The sequence below is a fragment of the Poecilia reticulata genome, linkage group LG7 (assembly GCF_000633615.1).
Source record: "Poecilia reticulata strain Guanapo linkage group LG7, Guppy_female_1.0+MT, whole genome shotgun sequence".
In the NCBI taxonomy this organism is placed as follows: domain Eukaryota; kingdom Metazoa; phylum Chordata; class Actinopteri; order Cyprinodontiformes; family Poeciliidae; genus Poecilia; species Poecilia reticulata.
Window position 1 is genome coordinate 2523770 of NC_024337.1, and position 23746 is coordinate 2547515.

The following is a 23746-nucleotide window of genomic DNA, read 5'->3' on the forward strand; positions in this document are numbered from 1 at the left end:
GTCCAGCCTGTTTTAGACATGTCCATACTCCAACACACCTGGATATGAATGACCAGTGTATCAGCGTGTTTAAGTAGGGAAACATCTAAAATGAACAGGACAAACTCCTATTTACTAAAAGGTATTATATMATWTTAAAATATAACAATAGACGTGCTGACAAATGTAGCAAAAGTAATTATGTAACAATGATTTTCAGTAGGATGTTTTTCTCCTTTGTAGAAATGTACTTAAATGAAATGTAGGGTTTTTCAAAACATTGTCAGCGTGAGGATAAGCCTGTGCTGTGAAAGATATTTTTATACACCTTTACCATCGGTAAATAATTAATTTCTTTGGTTTAAAATAAGYCCCTTGAATTGGCTTTGATCATAATGTAGTCCCCCCATGCTGTGATCCCGGGCTTTGATGACCCAGCATGTGTGTCCTTTCTACAAATCAAAGCACCTGCTTCATACTGTCTGTTTCACATTTCAAATAAAAGACAGGCTGCTTAGGATGTTCATCAAACTTAGAAAGTAAGCGGCTGGGAACGTTGTTATTGCTTATCTTCAGATCTAAAACACTAAAATTTCCATTGAAATTCGCATTAGCAGAAACTTAAAGATCCAGTTTCCCTTTTCACTACAGAATCAGGTCCTCTATTCCACACAAACCTCAAATGCCATTTCTGATATATACTGCAGCATACTTTAATTCTGCTTTTTGAACCACTGAATGTCCAAAAAGACAGCCGTGGATCCTTCAAGGCCTGTAAATTCCATTGGATCAGATTTATGTGTCCAGCACATCTTATAGAAGCTCAACTGGATTAAGATCTGGGGAATCTGGAGGGCAAGTCAGCACCTCAAACTTGTTGTTGTGCTCCTCAAAACATTCAGTTCCTTCGATTCATTTTATTTGTATAGCTTGGATTCACAACACATGTCGTTTCAAGGCATTTAAAACTACTGTATCAAACTTGTGCAAAGAAATAAATAAATAATTTAAATCCAATCATATATGCAGATTCACGCACTGTACGACCAAARTTCTTGTACCTTAGATATTCTATTGTCATGTGTTTGGTCTCTGTCATGTTTGGGCTTGAAAATCAGCCAGTCATCTTAAATTCCTGCTGTGTGAACAAGACATTACTGGATTCTCTTCCAGAGGCCTTTAAGCTCAGAAGAACCTCTAATATACACAGATTCACAGGACCACTGGGGCAGATTTGCAATATTAGCCTATGCAAAACATTACATAAATGTGACCTGACTGACTGCTGCTCTCCTCATACCCTTTGCTCTAAATCTTTCACACCTAAACTGTTTACAACCTGATTAGCACCAAACAACTCAAGGGTCAGGTTGCAGAACATTTAGTCACTAAAGAGTCACAGTTTACCCAGGTTGAGCCACAAGCTGCCAGAAACGTCACTGAAAATGAAGTGTAATGTTGCGCCTTGTCAGCTTTATAAAAGCAGCTTCTGCCAAGCTTTGCCTGCTAGTTCAGCTGCCTCTAAGTTGCTAATTTATTTATTTATTTAATTTTTTATATGCTGAGGATTATTTTAATGTGACAGGCTCTCAGAGGAAGAGGATGGCATTGAAATATCAATTAAATCCCACACAGCCCGAGTCTTTATATATGTTATGTTATTTTAYATCCTAACACTTTTGCTATTTGTGGGTTACCTAATGTAAGTAAATATAAATGTGCAAGGCACAAATCTGCAGATTTAAAAGGTAACATTCCTTTATTTTGTGYGTCCTCTTTTGATCGTAGGCAAACAGTAAAGGCGAGTCTGGAGAAAATTAACTATATTGTAATAAATTCATCTGCAGGTGATGAATGTTTGATCTTATGTAGCATGTTTTTATGTTGTATTCATTACAACATGCTATTTTTAAAATGTATCTATCTGAGGTACAATTAGCTTTTATAATGTGTAAACCTCAGCAGGAGGTCAAAAGAGCACAGAGGAAGTACAATAAAAACAGTGCCTGGGTCTTAATTGAGTTTGGTTAAATCTGTGAGACAAATGGAAGATGAACCTGGATATGTGGTGAAATGAATCAGAACGCATTCATCCAGGCTCCGTTCCCTGTGTGGACAGCAGTGTAAACGTGTGGACTGTTCCGTGGATGCATACGCGGTGACTCTGTCACTCGTGCCTAACGTGTCCAATTAGGAGCACAGAGTGCAGCACCAGAAATAACTGGCTTGTCAGCTGGTATTTTATCTGAGCTTYCCAACAGCAGTAGATGTCTGACTCTGTTAGTGAGGTCGGTCACCAAACAGGAAAGAAAAACCTGCGAGCTGGATGAGACGGTGAACAGGGTGAGCGTGTGTTCAACACGAAGACAAAACTCTTAATGGCCAGAGGCAGCTCTCTCCTTGTGTAATGCATGTAAACGATCTGGAGTTATTTTGCCAAATCATTTGATTTTACTTAATAAATGGCACACTTTGTAGTTCGATAAGTGGCTTAAATTTTCGATAAGTGGCTTAAATTTTATTTTGTGTTAGACCAGTGTTTCTCCACCCTGGTCCTCACCGCCCCCCTGCTCTGCATGTTTTAGATATGCCTCTATTCCAGAACAGCTGATTCAAATTATTGCATGACCATCAAGTACTGCAGAAGCCTGTTAATCACCCAGAGATACAATTCAGGTGTGTGGCAGAAGGAAAATACCTAAAACATGCAGGACAGAGGGGCAGTGAGGACCAGGGTTGAGAAACACTGTGTTAGACTGTTAAAGGTAAGTATTATCTATGAATGCTCTTGAAAACTAGACAAAATCAGCTTTAATTTCCAAGTGTCTTTGTTCTAACATGCCTCCTAATRAACTCACAATTTCAAYTAAACTTTCTGCAGGCAGCAATGAACTGAAACAAATTTCACCTACAGAGCTAAACTGACTCCAACTGTGATGGAAACAGGAGTTTTTAAATGTTTTACATGATATTGACTCACCTTTATAATGMAAATTGTMTTTTTTCTTTTCTTTGCTCCCCTGAACCAGCAGAGACTGACTGACTGTTTTATAGTGTATTGGGTGTAAATGGAGAAGCTGCTCACTGACAATTTGAGTGCTTTCTAGAACAATCCTCCCAGTAAGGGAGGTRGGAAGCCTGCTAAAATAATAATGGTGAACATCAGCAGYAACGCACGACTTAATTAACTTATTAACCAACTTGAATAAAACCACATGCCTTGATTATTTCTGTGGAATTYTAAAAGMCTTTCACCTAACCTTCGCTGATACAATTCAACAGTTATTCTAACTCTGCTACACGTACATACATAAAAAAGTGACCAAAAAATGACCACTAGCTCAACCTGAAAGCCAAGACCATGAGTTGTGCTAATCCTWAGGAATTAATCACAAACATTACATCCGCTAAAGCTTAAGCACTGCACCAACATTGTGTGTCTCTCACTCCTGCTTGACATTGCGTTACCATACACCAGAGCTTCCCAAACTGTGGGGCGTGCCATTGCATGGGGGGCGCGGGAAGCCGTCTGGATGAAAAAAAACAAAACATGAATGCTGTATATGCTGGGTTTTTACCTTAGAATGGCCAGCTCTCTGTTATTCCTCTGCCAATTTGATACAGTAGGAGCTTCCGCACTTCCCATATCTGTGTCCTCTGTCACTTTTATCAGCAGTTACAACWGTTTAATCTGTTGTCAAMACGTCGTACTGTTTTTCCGAGCCGCCTTTAAACGCAACRTGAGCRCTASGATGCTSGTGCTGGGTTTACACCKGTGCGGCAGTGAAGGACCCCAATGTGTGTGTTAGAATTATGGCAGCAAACCAGCAAAACSCAAATAACTTTTCACAGTTTTTCCCCCCAAACTAACCGACTGAGTTGAGTAAAGCTGTTGGATGCAGGTAAAGTTAGCTAAAAGATGACTAGCTAATACAGCACTTTAAGCTTGTTAACAAGTAGCTTGTAGGCTACTGGTGTTGTTGTCTATGTTCAGCTACAATTCATTTTGTCCCCAAAAAGTTGATTCATTCAACCAGACAGCTATTTGTAAGCCATAGAGGGGGCCCAGAAATAGTTTGGAAACCACTGGCGTACAAATAAATGCTTCAGAAAGGAAAAATGCTAATATGGTTTTGGCTTGAAGAGGCTGACTGCTATTTTTACTCTTAATTCCTAAGAAAGCATCAGTGATCCACTAAGTTTTGTTTGTATCGGTTGGACCTCTGAAATACAAGCATTTTATTTGGCAATCCCAAATGACTTGTAGAAATGCYTTGAAATAATAATAYTTCAAGAGTTAAAAAATAAAATMATAGATTAAAATAGCATCCTAACTTCAACATAATGTACGATTTTGTCTCTGTCTCAGTGTATTCTTAGTAAACTCTGGTATGATTACCTTAAAACATCCACATCCATCATCTCACTGACATCAAGCTGACATTTGTAATAAAGTGAACTGTCAAAGTTCAAGAGGAAAATCTCATCATGTGACAGAAAGCTGATTTCCCAGGATGCTTCAGTGTAGCAGGTAACTCTACATTCACTCCCCCAAGCAAAATCATCCCTGCACCRCAGTGTGAGTGTTGGTTGGAGTTCTGTGATTGATTGGTGTGGTGTAGAGATGGAGAGATGTGAGGCRAAGCAAAGTGCTGACAAGCTTACCCACAATCACTCTTTCCTCAATCAAGGAAGCTGTGATTGTGCTCAAGATGGGGCCCCTGTTGGAACAAAGTGGATGTTTTTTTCTGACTGGCAGGCCTTTGACTCRCTTGTGGTGTGAAGGCATGTAAGGGATCATCGCTGTTGATGCCGTTGTAGAGATTGTTAGCAGCGTTAGTGTTCACACTTACAACACTCTAACAGAACAGAGAACCACAACAGACATCCACACTCTCCGAATGCCACCATCTACAACTCAACCAAGTGCTGCCTCTGAGGTTCTAGAAAAGAGTCAGAGTGAGCTGTTGCCATGAAAGCAGAGCACAGCGCTGCTGCTAAGAGGAGTTTCAGATATGGCCCTATGTTCCTTTTAGTATCCAGAAAAGTACCCTGCTTTTATTCTGAAAAATGCTCAACAGTTCAAAGCCGGGTTGTTTCTTCAGAAACCGGGTCTGTCGGTTTGTTGTTTGGCTCATTTTTCTCTTGCTTTGATTTCCCCGGTGTATAAAAGCTGTTCCTTTCCTGTCTTTGCCAGTCACAGCAATCTGCTTCACTGTCCGGCTCTGAAAACACTTCTTCAATGCCAAAACAAGTCGTTGAGATCCCAGTGTGTAAGTGGAATCCATTGTTGCCGATCAAAGTAAGAAAGCATCTGAGTGCGATCCAACTCCTGCATGTTCTAGAGTGAAGAAAATACTGGTGCCAGTTTGCATTTATTTAAGGGTTTTTTGTGCATCACACTGTTTCCTGTAAGCAGAGGGCTTCCACAGCGTTACTGGGTCCCTGGGCAACTCCTCCAATCACAAAGAGGATGCTGGCCGTCTGCAGCAGAGCAGAAGAGCATCGTGCAGTGGGCATGGGGGCCACATACTCCCAGCGCCGCTTCACTGGGTTGTAGCTCTCCACTGAGCCCAACGGCGATGGCTCATTACCTGCAAAACAAAGATAAAAAGGCCAAATTAATGTAAAGTCAAAAATAAGCCTCCATCCGGTCAGTGAGTGAAAGAACCTGAGGTATAGGCCTGCTGCAGCGTGATGTTGCACGCAAGATCCCACTTCACTTGAGCTTTATAAGGCCCTGTTTACACTGAGCTGCTTTTCAGGGAAACCTTAACACTTWTGTTGYGATCCAGMYRCTCACTTTCACGACTCTTGTGATCATTTTGAAATCAGGTCTCAGAGTGAAACTTTTCTGTGACCCCCTGTGGAGGTATGAAGCATACTCTGCATTTAGCAAACAAAACTGTCAGAAATGTAAATAAAAGCGTTTGTTTCATAGCGATTACCATGTTTTAMAGACACAACAGCCATATTRKATTTTGAGATTGTATTTAGAGAGAAAACACAATTTGTTCTTGGAATTCTGACTTTAGGGTGCCTTTCCATYGATTGTTTCTACTTAAAACTTGAAAATTTTTTCCATTTSAATTTCCATTAGATGTTTTATTTCATTCACTCAATAATAATTCTGAACAGTTCAAGTAATATCTAAAAGAAATCCAAGAATGAAAAGGAGCAAGAAGAAGCATAAACTCATTCACATGAAAAGAAAATTCATTCAGTTAGACTAATCGTGGTWATCCATGCAGCTAGCAACACTTCAAAGTCCCACAACAAAATTAATTTGTATTCATCAGCAGTCTCATCAGCAGCTTCTAAAAGCTTAACTGACACACTTCTCCAGAGGGACAAGAGCGACATGATCAGGAAGGAACTTAGCTCTGTCACTGGAGCCSTGAAAGCTGATAAGGATACCATGACCTGCCACCCAATTCCACAGTCAGCTTCTTTTGTAGTAACACACACACACTCGTCCAGATACACACTAACRGAATTTGAAATACCGCTGCAGGTCTGATGCCAGGAAATACAGCACACTGCAAAAACACAAAATCTTACCAAGTAATTTTGGTCCAGTTTCTAGTGCAAATATCTAAAATAAGAAAAAACCAGCAAGATATAAGAGCTTGTTTTAAGTCAATAATTCCTTAATGTTGATAAAAAATAAATAAACTAGCTCACATATAACAAGACCATGCAATAAGTAAAATAATCTGCTAATGGAACTAGAACTTCTTCATCAGAATTAAGGAATTATTGATTTAAGACTTTTCTTGCTGAAAAGTTAATTGTAATTTTATTTAGTCTAATTTCAAGTGTGCTAAGATATCTGAACTAGAAACTAAACCAAAAATACTTCGTAAGACTGTTTTTGCAGTCTTACAAAATATCATATTATACTGATATGTTTGTCAGTATAAAGACAAACATATCTCACATTTATACAAATCAAAAATCCCACGTTTCATCTTTTGGTATGTTCGGTTTGTAATCATATTTTAACACATACCTGCCGATTTTCAGTTTGAACCGAGACACAAATTTAAATTCACTTATGTTCGAAAAATGAATCTACAATGACTAGTCACCTACCATACAATGCACTTTTGTTGTTTTTTTTATTTAGCATTCATTTTAAACACAGATGAAATGAAAARATTGTGAGTTCTAGTAGAAGAAGGGCTGCCAGCTGTTAGGATGCACTTCTGGCAGGAAAACATCTTAAAACCTGCACGTGATGAATTTTGCCACAAGATATTTTTAACCTTAAAAAACAACAACAAGCTAGAGTATTCCAGGCTCCTGGAGAAAAGCCAACCTTTTGTCTCCAAAGAGGAAAAAAAACAACCAACGTTGGTGCAAGGAGCGAACAACAGAGAAGAGCAGACATATAATTGACAGCAAAGGTTTTTCTTTTATGCATTTGGAAAACATAGCCTGGCTCAGTAGCAAAATACTCCACCTGTCTAGCTGTGCACTGAGTGGGCAGGTCAAACTTATGTCACTTATTTTCTACCTGATTTTGCCTACAGAGGCTTCAGTTTGTTGAGGTTTTGAGGTTAGGCTGGATAATGTTAGTTTGTCCTCAAGTTGTTTCTTTGACTGTTTGAAGGCTATATTTCCAATTGTTACAGTTGTGTAGCAGCCTAAATACTCCCTATACTCCCTATGTTCTGCATTTATAGTGTGTCAGGGCTATGATAACTGGCTTTTTTCCCACTATGACAGATAAATTTATGAACAATTAGAAAATCAAATAATTGTGTTAAAAGTGTGCTAACTTAAGTTCTAGCCCCTCAGATATACCTTAAAAAAACACATGAATCCAACAGTACATATTATATGAAGCAATTCCACATCTTCTATTTGTTCAAACTGTCAAATTTTAATTACAAGGAATTTTTAAGGATGCACAATATATTGGCATCAGCGTCAGTATCGGCCGATGTTAGTAATTTTTAAACATTTCCATATTGTTGCCATTCGTGTGTCAGGAGGAGGTGGGAGGTTAGTCATGTGATATTTGTTCATTGCATATTTGCTAAATACACCAAGTTTGATGTGGTTGAAAAAACAACTTATAGAAGCACAGAAACTTTTGATCAGAAGACGTGTTTTTTCAAAACTGCTTTTTTAAATTAAGCAAATTTATGTTCACAACTCAACCTTGCATAATTTTGTCAGTTAAAAACAGAAGCACAGCAAAGGTGTAAGTAAGCAACAGGAAGGAGATGGAAATGAGACAGTAACGTAAACAGCAGTAAAGAAGACAGAGAATAAAGGTCAAAAGAAGGAGAAAGGGGTGGGTGAAGTGACTTGATGTCTGTGGGTCGAGAATCAAAGCAGTGATGAAAAGCCTTTGAGCATCCTGTGGCAAGGTGTTTCTTTGTGTGTGTGTCGTCCACAGAGAGTGTGTTCATGATAAAGGAGATGATGGCTGAACAGGCCCGGATCACTTTGAAAAGGCCGCTCCACCACCACCGCCTTGTTCTTCCAACATGATTATCTTAGTCTGTGACAGACACATTCACACACAATAACCGGCCTACGTTACATAACGGCAAATAACAAAATGGGGAATCTTTTTGTATCAAAAGGAGGATCTTACAGTATTAGCATGTTGGTCATAATAATACAGCAATGTTTGGAGATAAAAGTTGACATTCTTACACTGGGTTGGAATAAGATCCCAAGGAAATTCAGAAATGTTCAGTATTTAGATGTTTTTAGTATTCATTGTCTTTAAAATCTCTGTTCTGACCTTCTCCTTCTTCCCCCCTCTCCTTCCTCTCTCACATTAGTAGCAATGTGCTGTTACTATACATCAGGCAGACCAAAGTTGTTGCTGTTTCCATGGAGACCCACATCACAGCAAGTCCCTAAATAACATAGCCCGGTTATTGTGTGTGAATGTGTCTGTCACAGACTAAGATAATCATGTTGGAAGAACATGGAGCGGCCTTTTCAAAGTGATCCGGGCCTGTTCAGCCATCATCTCCTGTATCATGAACACACACTCTGTGGACGACACACACACAAAGAAACACCTTGCCACAGGATGCTCAAAGGCTTTTCATCACTGCTTTGATTCTCGAACCACAGTCGTCAAGTCACTTCACCCAGCCTTTCTCCTTCTTTTGACCTTTTTTCTCCGTCTTCTTTACTGCTGTTTGCGTTACTGTCTCATTTTCATTTCCTTCCTGTTGCTTACTTACACCTTTGCTGTGCTTCTGTCTTTGACATTGCAATTCTTAACCCATTTCCTCAGTCAGCCGCCTCCTACTTGATTTCCTGCAATTATTCTCATTTTTTCTAAACCCTCCTCTTCTCTTGTCTCCTGCCTGTACTTGGCCTTTATTTATTCTGCTTTGCACGTCTCACACAATTGTCTTTTTTTGTCTGTCACCTCACCAACGTTCAGCCACTGCTGCATTGTTCTCTCTCCTTTTATTGTGTTCTTTGCCTTTTCTGAGAATAATGTTAGACTTTCTTCTCACTCGAGGATCCCCACAAAATAACCAAGCTCCACGTAAACACTGTCGAGTTAAAAAATATACAATAATTTTTGACTCAGTTTCTAGAGGTAATTTTTGTCTTTATTGTTTCCCTTTTTATCGCTGCTCCTTCCTTCTTCTACACTAGATTATAGAAGCAGACAGCAGCACAGACTGTCCATTAAATGAAGGAGATGGAAGCAACTTCTATCTATTTTTCAATAGGTTACTGATGTTTTTTCTCAGCCAAACACAATAGATACTTCACGTTATTGTTTTAATTAGATGGATCCATTGACATTTTTGTGTTTGTCATTTTTGCATGATGTTGTTGATGCAAATTAGGGCTGTGGTGATACAATAATCTCACGATACAATACACAATATTCTGCTCATGATACGATATATATTGCGATATTCAGCAAACGATACAATTCAATACACTTTTGCGATTTTCCTAAAGATTTTAGAGGGACAGAGTGATTTTGGTGACATTTTGTRACTGTTTTAGAGTTGGATTGAATTAATTTAACTGAAAGCTGATTAAAAGCACCAACTACACAATATCTGGCTCTGGTTGGACATGGACACAGACTTAAAGTCGACAGCTGGACAAAATGAATCAAAGAAGTGGTGAGAAAACATGTTTCTTTTAATTGAAACAGTACAAACTGTAGCTTATATGCATTTATAAAGTAAATAAAGTGCACCAAGTACCCTGGTCTGAATAGTTTGATACCTTTTTAACCTTGACACTGAATATCTGAAGGAATCACTCTAAGTCTGATGACCGAATCACTCTCCCGGCGAAGCAAGCAGTGAGTGAGCAAGGTGACAGTTGGATGTTACGATACTTGAGGATGAATATCGATTTTTTTAGGAAAGAAAATATCGATATATATCGCAAAATCGATATTATTACACAGCCCTAATGCAAATGGTTTAAAATTTGCCTTATTGTATATGGGGTAAGTTTCATATTGCTTGAAATGGTTTACACTCTTTTCAAACGAGGTGAACATGTCGGTGTCACTTCTGCATTTTCTTTGCTATGGACTACTGTTGTAGTTTGATTTCTCGTTCTTTTAAGTTGGTTTTGGCTCTATTGGCCTGTATTGTAGCAAATAGACAGGAAACAGGAAAAGAGAGAAGAGGAAGACATGCAGATAGTGGCCGGAGACCACGTACCGAACCCAGGAGAACTCTGTCGAGGACTATTGCCTCTTAAAATGGTGCGCACATTCTCCCAAATGAGCCACCTGACTGTGGTAGGAGTTCATCTTGTGGTTTAGGTGAGTTACCAGTTCGATCCCCCGCTCAGTCTGTCTCCATTGTTTTCTTGGACAACACACTTCTTTGGCTGGCAAGGCAGCTGGTGGTGGTAAGAGGGCCCGGTGCCACCCTAACACGGTCACAATTGTCTGTCACAATTCAGCAGCCTACCAGTGACTGAATGTGTGAATGACTGAATGCAGTGGGACTAGATAAAGCACTTTACAAGTACAGGACTTTTACCATTACCATTTACCAAAACCCTTACTGGACTCCATTAAGGATTGACAAATTGTGCAATAATGTCTGGTATTCTAAGAGAATCTGGTTTTGGTCATGTCCAGGAAAATGTCTGACTGCACCGTTTCTCTGTTATACAGTGATGTGTTCTTTGATGTTGAGGTCAGGAGTTTGTGTGGACCAGTCAACTTCATCCTGACCAGATTTTCTCATTTGTCTTCATGGACCTTGCTTTTTCCATTAGTTCGTAGTTCTAATGGCACAGAAAAGACCACTCCCAAAATGTTTTGGTGTACTGAAGAATTAAGAGTTAATTTCAAGGTGCATTAATCTAATAAACCTAAGTGGTCATGAATAAAGTCCCTAAAATTCATCTAAGTGTGAGGGGAGTTAGGCAAGCTTTTCTTCTTTCCATGTAGTGTCCTTCTGCTTTTATCTCAACAAATAGTTTCGATTCTAAATCAACCTTATCTGAACGTGTTCTCCACACTCACTGCCTGTCATGTCTTATGACGTCTTATGTCATAACCAGCTTTGACATGGTGAATTTGACAATGTCATGCAGGAATAACACAGAAGCACTGTGAAGTTACTGATAAAGAATGTGTCAACATCTTAGAAACAGAGAGATAGATTTGGTTGTCTTGGTGACAAGAACAAGTCAACACATATTTCTGCCTGTTTTTTGTCAGCTTGCTCACAGTGCAGGATTCTGTTAATATTCCAATGTAATAGACTTCAGATGGTGTAAAAAGGAAAAGTTTGGGTGGTAATAATAATGATGAAAGGAATCAGATAAATGAAGTTTATCGGATAAAAATAATGAGTAAGCTGTGAATGTTGGCCTGCTTCAGCAGATAATACAAATATACTCATAAAATGATATGGATGAACACGCATCTTCAGTCCGTCCTCTGGAACAGCTGGCATGTAATCATAATTTACGTCCATATATCAAGTTGTCACTAGTTTGACATGGACACACTGAGACCTGAACAAATATAATATCTAATCTATGTATCTGGGACATGGTAATTTCAAAATTCAATTACACTCTTTAAGAAGTGACAGGCATTATGAAAACACATTAACGTTAATCAGTCTGGAAGTTGGGTAACTTAATAACAATGCTAATACGATCTGATAACTTTGGTCAAAGCAGATAGCTGTGAGATTTCATTGGATCAGCCCAATGTCCTTCAAGAATATGAACCAATGGGCTGTTGTGGTTGACAAAAGTTTTTTAGAATATACTTTTTTGGTTATTATGACAGCCCCAGACCGGTCCCTAACATTGCCTGACCAGGCATTGCCCAGTATGCCAGATGGCCAGTCCAATTTCTGCCAGCAGCAGAATCTCCCAAAGCAGATAATAGTTTAGTTTTATTTCATTCTGACTTTTTGTTTGCCTAATTCAGTTAGTTTTAGTTAGTTTTCAGAGTGTGTTTACTAGTTTTTATGAGTCATTATTAGCTAAATATAATTTTGTTTTAGATTAGTTTTTATTAGTCGTCATGAAATGGTTTATTCATGGTGAGGTTGGGTGCAGTGAGACCAAGGGTGGAATGGAGAAAAGAGTTTATTGTAGTCGTCAAGGTTCTCAAAACAAGGAAACACAAGTGAGCAACGAGACATGAACACAGACTCAGGAAGAGGAACAATGACTTGAAAAAGACAAGGATCCAGTGGGGAGGTTAAATACACAAGGGAACGATCAGGGAACAGCAGACAACTGGTTCCAGCTAAGAGCCAGACAAGTCATGGAATAAATTAACCAATAAAGACACAAAAACCCAAATCCTCACAGTCATAGTATTTAGTTTTTTCATACTTTGATCAATTTTTAGGTGCATAATTTAAAAAGTTAAGTGTTGTATTATGATTATGTATATGTTGATTGGGTACACCCATATCACTTGTATCAGTTGCTTCAGTCCTCACACGCACAAGAGTTAAGGTGGAAGAAACTCTACCTGAAACTTTAAACAAGAACATTTTCTTCAGACTCTTCCAACATGTTGAGTACGGCGGGAAAAGACCTTGAATCAACCATGTTTTAGATCATTATTAAATAGAAGTATCTGGTTATGAAAACAGGTGTAATAAAATTATTTTAGCTTTCAACATTTCTCTGCACACCTTAAAGACAAACTGTTAATGATTGAGCTCCAGCAATGAGCAAGCAGCTTCCTACAGCAATTGTGAGAATTAGTTTTGACTAATTAGCATTAAGTTATATTGAATGTGTTATATAGTGAATGTGATAAATGAATAATACATGTTTTTATTGTTGTTGTTTTTACCTCCTACAGTGTTTAAATTCCATTTCGTTTTGTACTAATGCTTTTATTATGACAAATATTACTGTGAAAGGTGTTGGGGATGTCATTTTCCTTTTAATTTATGTTAAAAACATGTTTTATGTCTCACAATTCAAAAATATCCCATCAGAATTACCACACACACACACACACACACATTCCATTCCATTTTCCTCAAAACCTCTTGTTGAGTCTTCTGTCGCTCTTATCAGGACGAGTTTGACGTGTTATTCAAACGCTCGTGCACACACACACACAATCTGAACGGCTGCTCGACCGAATAGCTGGTCGTCACACTGAGCTCCAGGAATAGAAGAGACTGCTGGGGCGCGTTAGGCCTTCATGTGAATGTGGTAAACCAAATCCGACAGGTTTCAGTCAATGTAAAGCACAACTGAATTTGTAATATTTTTTTAGAATGAAACAAAATATGGAAAAAATGTGGACCTGGTGGAAGCTTTGTAAAACGTTGTCAAAAAATGGCCTCTGTTGAAAATCAAAGGGCTGTTTGTTGATAAGACAGGAAAAAAATGTTGAAGTTGCTCTGTGTCCATGAAAAGAACAACAGAAAAGAAAGAAAGAAGGTAAATTAACACACGCAGTAGATGGATCAGAAGTTGTTTGGTAATATGAATGATTTGAGTTCAAGATTAAGGTCAATATCTTGGTATAACAGCAGCTGCATTTCCATTCCAAATGTGCGCAAAAGTTAGGAGATATTCAGCTAATGTCAAAAAAATCTAATTCTGCAATTCCGTGAAATCATCTTTCTACCACTTCCTGTCATCATCATCTTCAACAACATCCGGTTGTTGATCATGTGACTTGTGTGATGCAAAGTCTTTCCAATGCAGTTTTGTGAACCAATTCCGCTAAGGCCTTAAAACTACCAAGTTCCAACACTTTTTATGGAAAAATGTGACTTTTTTCTAAATTGATGCATTTCTATTCAGCAAATTTATTTTCAGAATTCACATTTGCAGTTATACAGTAAATGGAAATGCAGCGGCAAAATTTATGTTCATTTGCCTATGAATATATAAACTGCAAACATATTTATGAATGCATGAAAGCATTAATATCTGAATGTTGCACATACATATAGGTAAATGCTACATAGTTATATCTGAGGGTGCATTCACCCTGTGCAACTAAAACAGCAGTTCATGTTTTGTCTATCCACAGGATTTGGGCAGAAATGTCATGGCAACAAGAGAAATGATAAATGGAGAGAAACAGAAGCTGATTTTTGTAAACAAGCTGTCAGCAGCAGCTTAAGGAAATGAGACTTATGTCCAGAAAAACAAAACTTGAACCACCTTTAATGAATAAACTGATAGAAACAAGGTTCCAGTGAGTTAGAGGGATCAGTCATAGACTGTGGATGACTGGTTTTCAGTGGGTTTCAGTGATGAGAACCAAATCTGCTTTGGCTAAGAGGATGATGATAGAATATCTTTTTTGTGCCAGGAAACGGAAACAACAAGATAAACATGGAGCTACTGACCCAGACCACCAGCTACGATGACTCTTCCTCCAAGGCATCCTGCCACAAAGTCCGCCCTCTTTTCCCGCATCCTGGATGTTCGGCTGGGTTTGATCCAAACACCTACCAAAAGAAGAACAACCAGAAAACAGTCGGTCACCTCAGCTTATGCTGCTTTTATTTCCAAGTTTATTTGAGAATAATCAATTAAAAATGCTGAAAGTGTTCAGAAAATCCTTTGTATATTTCCTGCCCTAACTAGGCAGTCACTCTTCTCATTCCCGGACATAAAAACAGTAAAACACTCAGATTCAGCTGTTTTGTCAGTCAAGTTGTTGGATTTGTTTACCAAAAACATGCACAGTTCCACATCGTACCATACAGTTTAATGCTAAATACAGACTGAAAAATAAGTACACACATTTCCACTGTTTTGTGGTTTTTTGTTAAACTGTGCAAATTGGAAATATAAAAATAAATTTGATTAATGAACATATAAAAACATTTAAAAACTTTTTTCGATAAAAAGATTTTGCGCTAGGATGAGGTGGTTTTTCGACTGTATCGAAATTAGTGTATTTCATAAAACTGCGAGGGAAACACAATATGAATACCTGCCATGTGTTAAGGTTTGCCTTTTTATCCACTAATCAAACCAGGGTCTACAGGTTTGTAAACCCTTAAAGTGTTCAAGCACACACAACAGGTTCCACATTGACATACATTATATTTGTCAAACACAAATGAAGCTGAGGTCAATGAAATGGCAAAAATATCACATCCATTCACATCACATTTTCTATCCCCACTAAAAGCAGAGCCAGGATTTTATTTTTAGCTAATGCAAAAACCTTAAAAAAATATCACAAATTACACAGATTATTTTTATTTTGGCATATGTACCATTCACCATAATATTTTGGTACAGTTGACATTTATACTTAAGTGTAGTTATAGAGGTAAAGTGTATATTTAGAACTATAAGTGAAAGCGAAAGGAGGAAAATAAAAATTACTTGTCCAAGTAAGAGCATGTGCTCTTACTTGGACAAGTAAGACAAGTAAATAAGTAATTTTTATTTATCTATATAATATATCTGTGTTGGCAGATTGTCAGGACATTCTAATCCTTTATAAATAATATTGTCATTTTCCCAACTGTTGAATTCAGCCAAATTTAGTTACCAAGACTCAGCGCTTGGGGTACCAGCTTACACCATCACTGACAGAAATCTAGAAAATACCATCTTATTGGGTGCTGATTATTGATGTTTATTAATGAGTTGAACGCCTTTTGTGCATGTGTGAAAAAGGAGGCTGAAGTCAGAGCTGCATATGGCTCCAGGCTGTGGGACCATCAGGAAACCTGCTGGGCCTATCCTGTAGGGAATACCAGGCTGTCTCCTCCTCGTTAAATCACAAATTAACTGTGAAGAACCATGTTCGAACAGCTGAGTTCAATTTCAAGACAGACTAGTGTCTGACCTGTGTAACTAGAAAACCCCTTTAAAAGACACAACAACCTGAAGTAGGACTGAATGCCACATGTCTTGCCTGATATAAAGAAATTTAAAAAACAGATGAAGTCTTATGCTCAGCAGGGGCGGGTCTACTGGGGTGGCATATAAGTAACTTTAAGCAAATAACTTTACTTTTGTGTTATCAGAGGTGGGACTGGTTTAAATTTTTTAATCAAGTTTATTGCAGCATCTGTAATTAATTAATTGCAATTAATTGCATTTTAATCAAATTATACATCAAGAAAAGTAAAATTTTTAATTCAAAAATCAGTTAGTGTTGGAGAAATCTGTGTTCTGCTACACGTTTAGCATTCAGATGCTATATTAGACTTGAAAAGCTCCGCTGATAGGCTAACTCTTTTTAGCAAAACTTGAGCAGAACAATGGCCTTTCCCAGCGTCCAATCAGATCGACTTTAAAGCAAAACGTAGAGAGAAGCAGTTTTGTCCTCCATCACTATTGTTTGCGGAAGAACCTTGTGCATCAGATTTACGAGTATACCAAAAACATGTGAATACAAAAGGTTCCACTCTGAACAAAAATGCGATTATTTGAATTAACTGGAGCAGATTTAATATTTTACACATGAAAATTAATGCTATTAATAAGTTGAAATTAATTGTGTTAAGTGGATTAGATTAAGTAAACAGGAGACTACTTCGCTGACATGTAGTTCATTGGTCTGTTTTTTTCAAAGCACCGCAGTCAAGTCCAATTCTTATGTAGAATTCATGAAAATCCAACAACTATATTTTAAACGCTGTCAATTTGCTCTTTTAAGACGGGATGGAGGGATACACATGGTTTCAGTTTTTGTCACCTCTCTACCTTGCTGTTACAATCTTGACATTACAGAAAGAAATATGGAATAACTGCAGAGCCAATTAATAGACAGATAGAGAAAGAAAGACAGCAGAAGCTAAAGGAAGGCATACATGGAGGGAAATAAACTGCATTTTACACAACAAGATCTGCCTGGGGAGCTCCCAGCACCCTGCTCTTTTTCCTTTCTCTGGCTTGAAACCCCTCACAGATTAAATTTCTATATTTGGACCATGATAAGAGGTGACGCATTGCTTTTCCCACTGCTCCGCGTCTCCTGTGCTGGAAGAGTCAGGGCAGGAGTTGGAGATGGCAGTTTACACAAATCTAATGAAACAAACCAATATTCTAAAAACAAAAAAAGGCTGCATGAGGTCACCAGTGAGTTGATTCATAAAACTACCAAAATGTGTAAATATTCTATTTGCTTGGGGTTGACCTTTGTTGCTGCTGCCTGCATTTACTTTCCACTATGGCTGGGCGACATGACTTAGAATTTTATCGCAATATTTTGTGGTACTGTTGTGATAACGATAAAACTGACAATAAAAAAACTATTTTTGACTTAGGTAACTGTATGGTGCTGACTGTACTTATATCGACACAAACGCAGTTCTTGAAAAACATTCCCATTAGAAACAGTCATCTTTAGGACACCACTTACTTAAAGAAATGTGATCTGAACTGCTCATAGTAACTGTGTTTAACGGATAAACAGTTTTCCTGTGATGGTTGTTTCTCTGTCATCGGCGTCATTAACAGCGCTAAGACCCTCTGTCTGGCTCTGATTGGTTGTTTTTGGTCTGGAGCGATGCATTTCTTCAGACGGCAATATCAGCTCAGGGAGGAGGTGACGAAGATTAGTCTTCAGATTATTTGTCTCATAACATACTGTCATGACATGGTGACAGACAGTTGAGTCCTTCTGCAAAGAAGAAAGGGCAAAACTATTGATTGACTTGAACAAACCTGGCTGAGGTATAACTCTAAAAGACAAAAACCTGTTCTACAAAGTGCTGCCTTCAGGGATCCCGAATAAAAAGGCGGTAATCACAAGGTTTGGATTCATGGAATATTTTTGTAATTTTCTGCCCTGTGATGAAGTGTGTCACAGTGGGTGATAGACACCAAGTCACAAACAACACTTATTTTGCTTTCATTTTATCATGTCAGTTCAGCAAATTTTTATTTTATATCTGCTAATGTTTATAGACATTATTGACTGGAAATATATACTTAATCAAGTTTTGTAAATAATGCTTTAGCTCCATTATTTTGGCCATAAAAAATTTTTTTTCCATTTCCGCAAACAAAAAGCTGGTGACCTATTTAGTTTAAAGCCTGATGTGAATCAGACATGCCGGGTATTTAGACTGCTGAGCTCCCTTCCCAGCCTTTATCCACTCTTCAAATATTGTACAGTCAAGTGGAAAGTGACTTGGAAGTGAATACATTAACTCCTTAGAATGTCTGAGACAATTTGATGCTTTCCAACACGGAGCCACTGTTGCCGACTTGGATGACCTCCAGTTGAAGTGTTATAGTGCTAAATCCAGAGAGCACTTTAAAGGAGCGGTGGAGGACGCTGCAGGGGATCAAGGTATTACTCAGAGAAAAGATGGATGTGTCAGTGAAAAATAAGTTACTTGGCAGACTGATAGACAGGGTTACCTGAGACCAGGTACATCACTGAGGAAAATGTGGTTCTTTTTGAGAAAACGGTTGATGAAAAGTGGGGAAAAAAATGTTTTTATTTGGAAATGCTGTAGTCATCAGTATATCACATTGTGGGAAATTTTCTTTTTCCCCATTTCTGTTAGCTTGTAATTGTGCAGACAGACTAAAAACAATTCACTCAAAATTGAACGGAGTGCATACATAAACGAAGCACTCAGACTATTTCAGAGAGGAAACATTCATCCTTACTCTTTGTCATAATTGTTTTGTATTAATTTTTCTACCTTTCAATCACACTTATTGTTTGACATCTGTTTAAGCTAATGCAAGTTTATAAAATATTCAACATTTTATGCATTCAAACATGTTCACAAATACATATTATACATTGTGGTTGGTGTAATTTGAAGCTTCCATTACATTCCAATATGAAGCAGCCATGTTGAATTTTGAAGCTGAGTGCAGTGAGAAACTTTTGACTTATTAAGTCAGAATTCTGAATCAACATGACTGCCTCATTTTGAAATGTTGAAATGTTCCAGAGAGTGTTTAGAGATGTCCCAGTCAGGACTGTTTTTTTTTTGGTCCCAATCAGATCTGTGTCTTAATTTTAAGCCAAATCACAGTTGGATATTTCACTGGAGTTAATAAAATAAATCCCATCAACAGCCCTCATTCCTGACAGCGATCTATAGAGTCTGTAACTTCTGCTTGGATAGAGGAAGTTGCTCTCAAGCACTTTGTTTTGATGCCTTGTTACATGTTTTAAACTTTATTTTGAAGAAGCTGCTCTGGGGATTACTTGATTCTCTCTTTTTTTTTCCCCTTTGTGGTCTTCGTGTTAAAAATGACAGATAAACAGACGTGATCCTGCAATCTATGGTTTCATTTTTTGTCAGTCACTCAAGTTTCGGGTCTCAAGCCAAATTTTTACCAAATCAAACGGAGTTAATGACAGTCATGGAGGGTCTCACTGGGGGTCCTTCCACACAAACCTTGGTAAAATAGCAATGTGTTGGTCTTTTAAGGCAGATATGACTTCTTAGAGGATTGAAGGCTTAAAAGGAGAAGGTTTATTGACAGAGCTGCTGTAAATGTCATTCTAAGTTTCTGTACCTCTGCATTGTCATTCTTCATGAAGGACTAGGTGGCAATTAACCCTCACACGATATTAAGACGGGGTCATTTAGACCCAACAAGTTTTTTTTTTTTGTTTTTTTCTGTCCAGCGAGGTTGTGTGCACTTTTATGAGGTTTTTCTTTTGTTATTTTTTTTGTGGTGTGGGAAACTGTCCGTCTGATGGGGACACAAGAAATCGTTTCTCAATAACCGAGGACCCAGAACCTCACTTCACAGCCAAACGTAGAACAAGGAGCTTGTTCTTAACAGGTTAGCTTCATATGGGACAGACTTCAAATTCACTGCTCTAAGATCGTTTTCTCTGGCTAATTCTGAACCCAAACTGGTGGTATCTTTGGCCTTCTCATTTTTCTTGTTTTTCTTTTTCTTTTTAATGAAACAGGAAACTTCTACGAATGAGGAAGGAAGACATGCTAATAACATCTGGCAAATATAATCTGCAGTTAAATGGACTTGCCATAACTCGTTTTGCCTCAAGAAGGATCTGTTGGGCTCTGTGGCATTTTGTTTAGCTGACAAATAATTTAAGCTCTTAAGTTTGTTAGTCTGTGCATGAGAATCCAGAAAGGTTGCTATGGAGCCAGTCAAAATCAAAAACAATGGCATCCATCACATCTTTAGCCTAGATTATTAATTGCTGTATTGGTCAATGGGTAATGATAGTCTTCATCACTTCATTAGTCTCTAATAAACCACAAAATCCTGATGGAAGAACACTGACCACCTTGTCACCTGGATGACCGATCTTAGCTGCTAGCTTCACGAGTATCTACAGCTGGATTCACAGAGTTTAAGGTCAAAAACAAGAATACAGGCTAAAGCAGTGATCTTAATGGCCCAGTTAGTGTAGCTGGAGTTTAGTTACCTTGTATTAACAGCACTCAGAATTGTCACGTCCAAGATGACAGACAATCCACATCAGCATAAGTAACATCAACGGAAACAGAGTTCTACGAAAATATTTTACTTTCAAAATATTTTCATCAGAGGCAAAAGCCTAATAAAACTGAAATATTTGCTTTTCCCTCTGCAGTGGAGATCTTCAGAAGAGGGGAGACATTTTTTTTTCGAGATAACAGTAATGTGTTGAGGTGCTTGCTGGAGGAAGTAACGTGGTAGCAGTGCAGCTAAATGTTGATCTCTGTGTCAGAGGAGAGACAGCAGAGCCACCAGCAGCTCGCTAATAGATATGCTGGTTGCAACAGATCAGCTATTCAGGCGTGGAAAATGGAAAGGAAAGATAGCATGCAAATTGCATCCAAATATATGGGGAGAGAAGGAAGGGAGAGGAAACTTTCAAACAAGCATGCAGGCTCGTAATTTATGTTTTTCTCCATGTTTTCTCTTGACAAATTGGCAGAAATAACCATAACTTGTTTGTTCGCCCTCTGAGCTACCTTGCATACACATCAGCATTGGTACTTCTTTGTTGATGGGGAGAAAAATATGTTTATTTTATTTGTGTTGTGTTAGGCATGTAATACTAAAAGCACTGAATATTGTTGCCTTTTTTAGCATGAAATATTCAGCCATATTCTGTGCGAAGCTACACTAATGGACATTTTGCAGGATATACATTCATTTCTGACTGTCTTCTTATATGTGAATGCCAAGCGGACTGCAAATAGCTCCAAAAGCAGGAAGTGCACAGGGAATTCTGGGTAAATACAATCAAAATAAACGTGCTAGCACGAAAAATGTCTGGCAATAGCATGCCATTACTCGCCAACAGAGTAATCCTGCCACCGCTACAATCTGACGCCACTTCATTTTAGTTGTCATTTTGTGAAGAAGGAAGCTGCGCCCAGTGTCTTCTTCAGAGGTTTTGGTGTTGTTTCCTTCAGTGGTCCGTGGCACAGCACCTCCACAGGCGAGGAGGAGAACAGGTTTCTCAAAAGGTTTAGTTTGTTTGACACAACGCAGTGTGAAATTGAAATGCACCAGCTGAAAATGTAACAAATGTTGCAACTTAGGTCTACCAATAAAAGTTGTACAATAAAATGGCTGAGCCTTGCTCTCCAAGTTCCACCAAGGGATGGAGGCCCTGGAACATCCACCCCATCCACCCTGCCTTCATTAAATTAAACTGGGAGACAGAGAGATGCTTTGTGTTTCAGGATGAGGAGGTCCCTCTGTGTCTGTGTGCATTCTCACCTCCACTGCTTCTCACAAAGCTTGTCAAGCAGAGAGTGCAAACCACTCTCCCATGAAAAAGAAAACAGGCTGCAGTGCAACGGTTTTTTTTTCTTTTTTCCCTCTCTGCCGCTTTAATCCACAAGAAGGAAAGAGAAGCCATTTCAAGGAGAAAACACGGCTGCTTGTCAGCACCAATTATTAATTCTCTCGCTTGATCCAAATCTGAAGTTTGGAGAGGAGATGAGGCGCTGATTTATGTTGGCTGGCGTCACTCTTGTTTCTGTTGGGCCAACTGGCCACCGGGGCTGCTCTCACACAAACCGTCTGTGGCGGTGCATGCAGGCAGCTGATTTGAGTGACATGTGGGGCAGATCCGTGTCTGGTGGACACAGCTGGAGGAGAGGAGCGAGAGTTTATTTAAAGCTCAGAATCAATCCTGTTCCTTCTCCTGTTTCGCCCTCCCAGACGTTTCGCTCGCCTCCCATGACTATGCTGCATATGACCGCCACACACCTTTAGAAAGCTAGAGAATATTACAGAAGCATTGCTCACACACAGAGACACACACACTGATTTGAAAAGGCATTAAGAAGTCTCTGTAAACACAACTGCCCTTCAAAAAAAATAGGGATAGTTGATACTAAAGCACCGGACTGAAAACTTTTGTCATCCAGTTTTTGGGAGAGAGAGCAGAAAGTAGAAATAAATCCTGCAAATGAAAATGATTGACCTCATATTAATTTAATATGTATATTTATGGCAGTGAACCCACAGTTCTCCCTTAAAAAGGATGAAACCTTTCATTCCCATTGGATGAGACACTATACAACTGTAAAATGTCTTTTTACAGTTGTCCCTACAGGCACTTGCGTTGTCTACCACTGCTGAACTCTTGTTTTATTCTGCTGTGTGAGCTGCAGTAGGACGGCTCCGGCTCGTAGTCTCTGGGGTTTGTTGCCGTTTGTTCAGTTGCTGCTCTTTTTTGTCCAAACACACACCTGACCTTGTAGCAGAAAGCAGGAAACACAAATCAAGCACATCAGTTTGTTGTTGCTCATGAATACAAAAAAAAAGCCTCACAGATCAACAAGACATACTATGACATGCTCTCATCTGGATGTAGCAGCAGCAACATTATCAGCCTGTCTTTCCACATCGCCCTGATGAAGATGGTTTCCACCCCTGCTTGTGCGTTTCGGAGCAGATTCATCATCCAGCATGTCAGTAAGCAGATGCAGATCCCCTGGACCGTACAGGGACAACAGCGTACGCAGTGTGAAGGCTGATGCAGCCCAGTCAGGGATGTAGAGGCAGGCAGACAAAACCTCCTGACAGTGATTAACACCTACTGTGTGCTGCACTGTGTCCCTTCAGTTGACAAACATGCTTCCTGTTTATTTACCCCGAGGTCAGGGCTGTGCTAGTTTGCCTTAACGACAACATGAATTCAGACAAAAATGTAAACTTGTTCTCCATCAACAATTATGCCACTGCCATGATTTGTTTGTGAACCATGGTGCATCCGTAATACACCATCACATGGAGAAACATGGAGGTATAAGCTGGTAGGAAGCAGCCCCTCGTTCTATGTATTGATTCATACAGAGAGCCTGGACCTTTGGCTGTTGAGAAACTGGAGACGTAGAATCCAACCACA

General features: G+C 38.8%; 1 protein-coding gene across 1 annotated transcript in view; it reads right to left on the reverse strand.

Annotated features, from left to right (window-relative positions):
• Positions 1–3905: 3905 nt before the first annotated feature.
• The window catches only part of klhdc8b (kelch domain containing 8B), a 115958-nt gene continuing 96117 nt past the window's right edge, over positions 3906–23746 (reverse strand). The window contains exons 4-5 of the mRNA XM_008412791.2: positions 14817–14918; positions 3906–5573 (exon numbers count right to left, since the gene is read on the reverse strand). Coding sequence (XP_008411013.1) covers positions 5377–5573; positions 14817–14918 — 299 coding nt within the window. The 3' untranslated portion in view covers positions 3906–5376. The remainder of the gene's footprint in view (positions 5574–14816; positions 14919–23746) is intronic.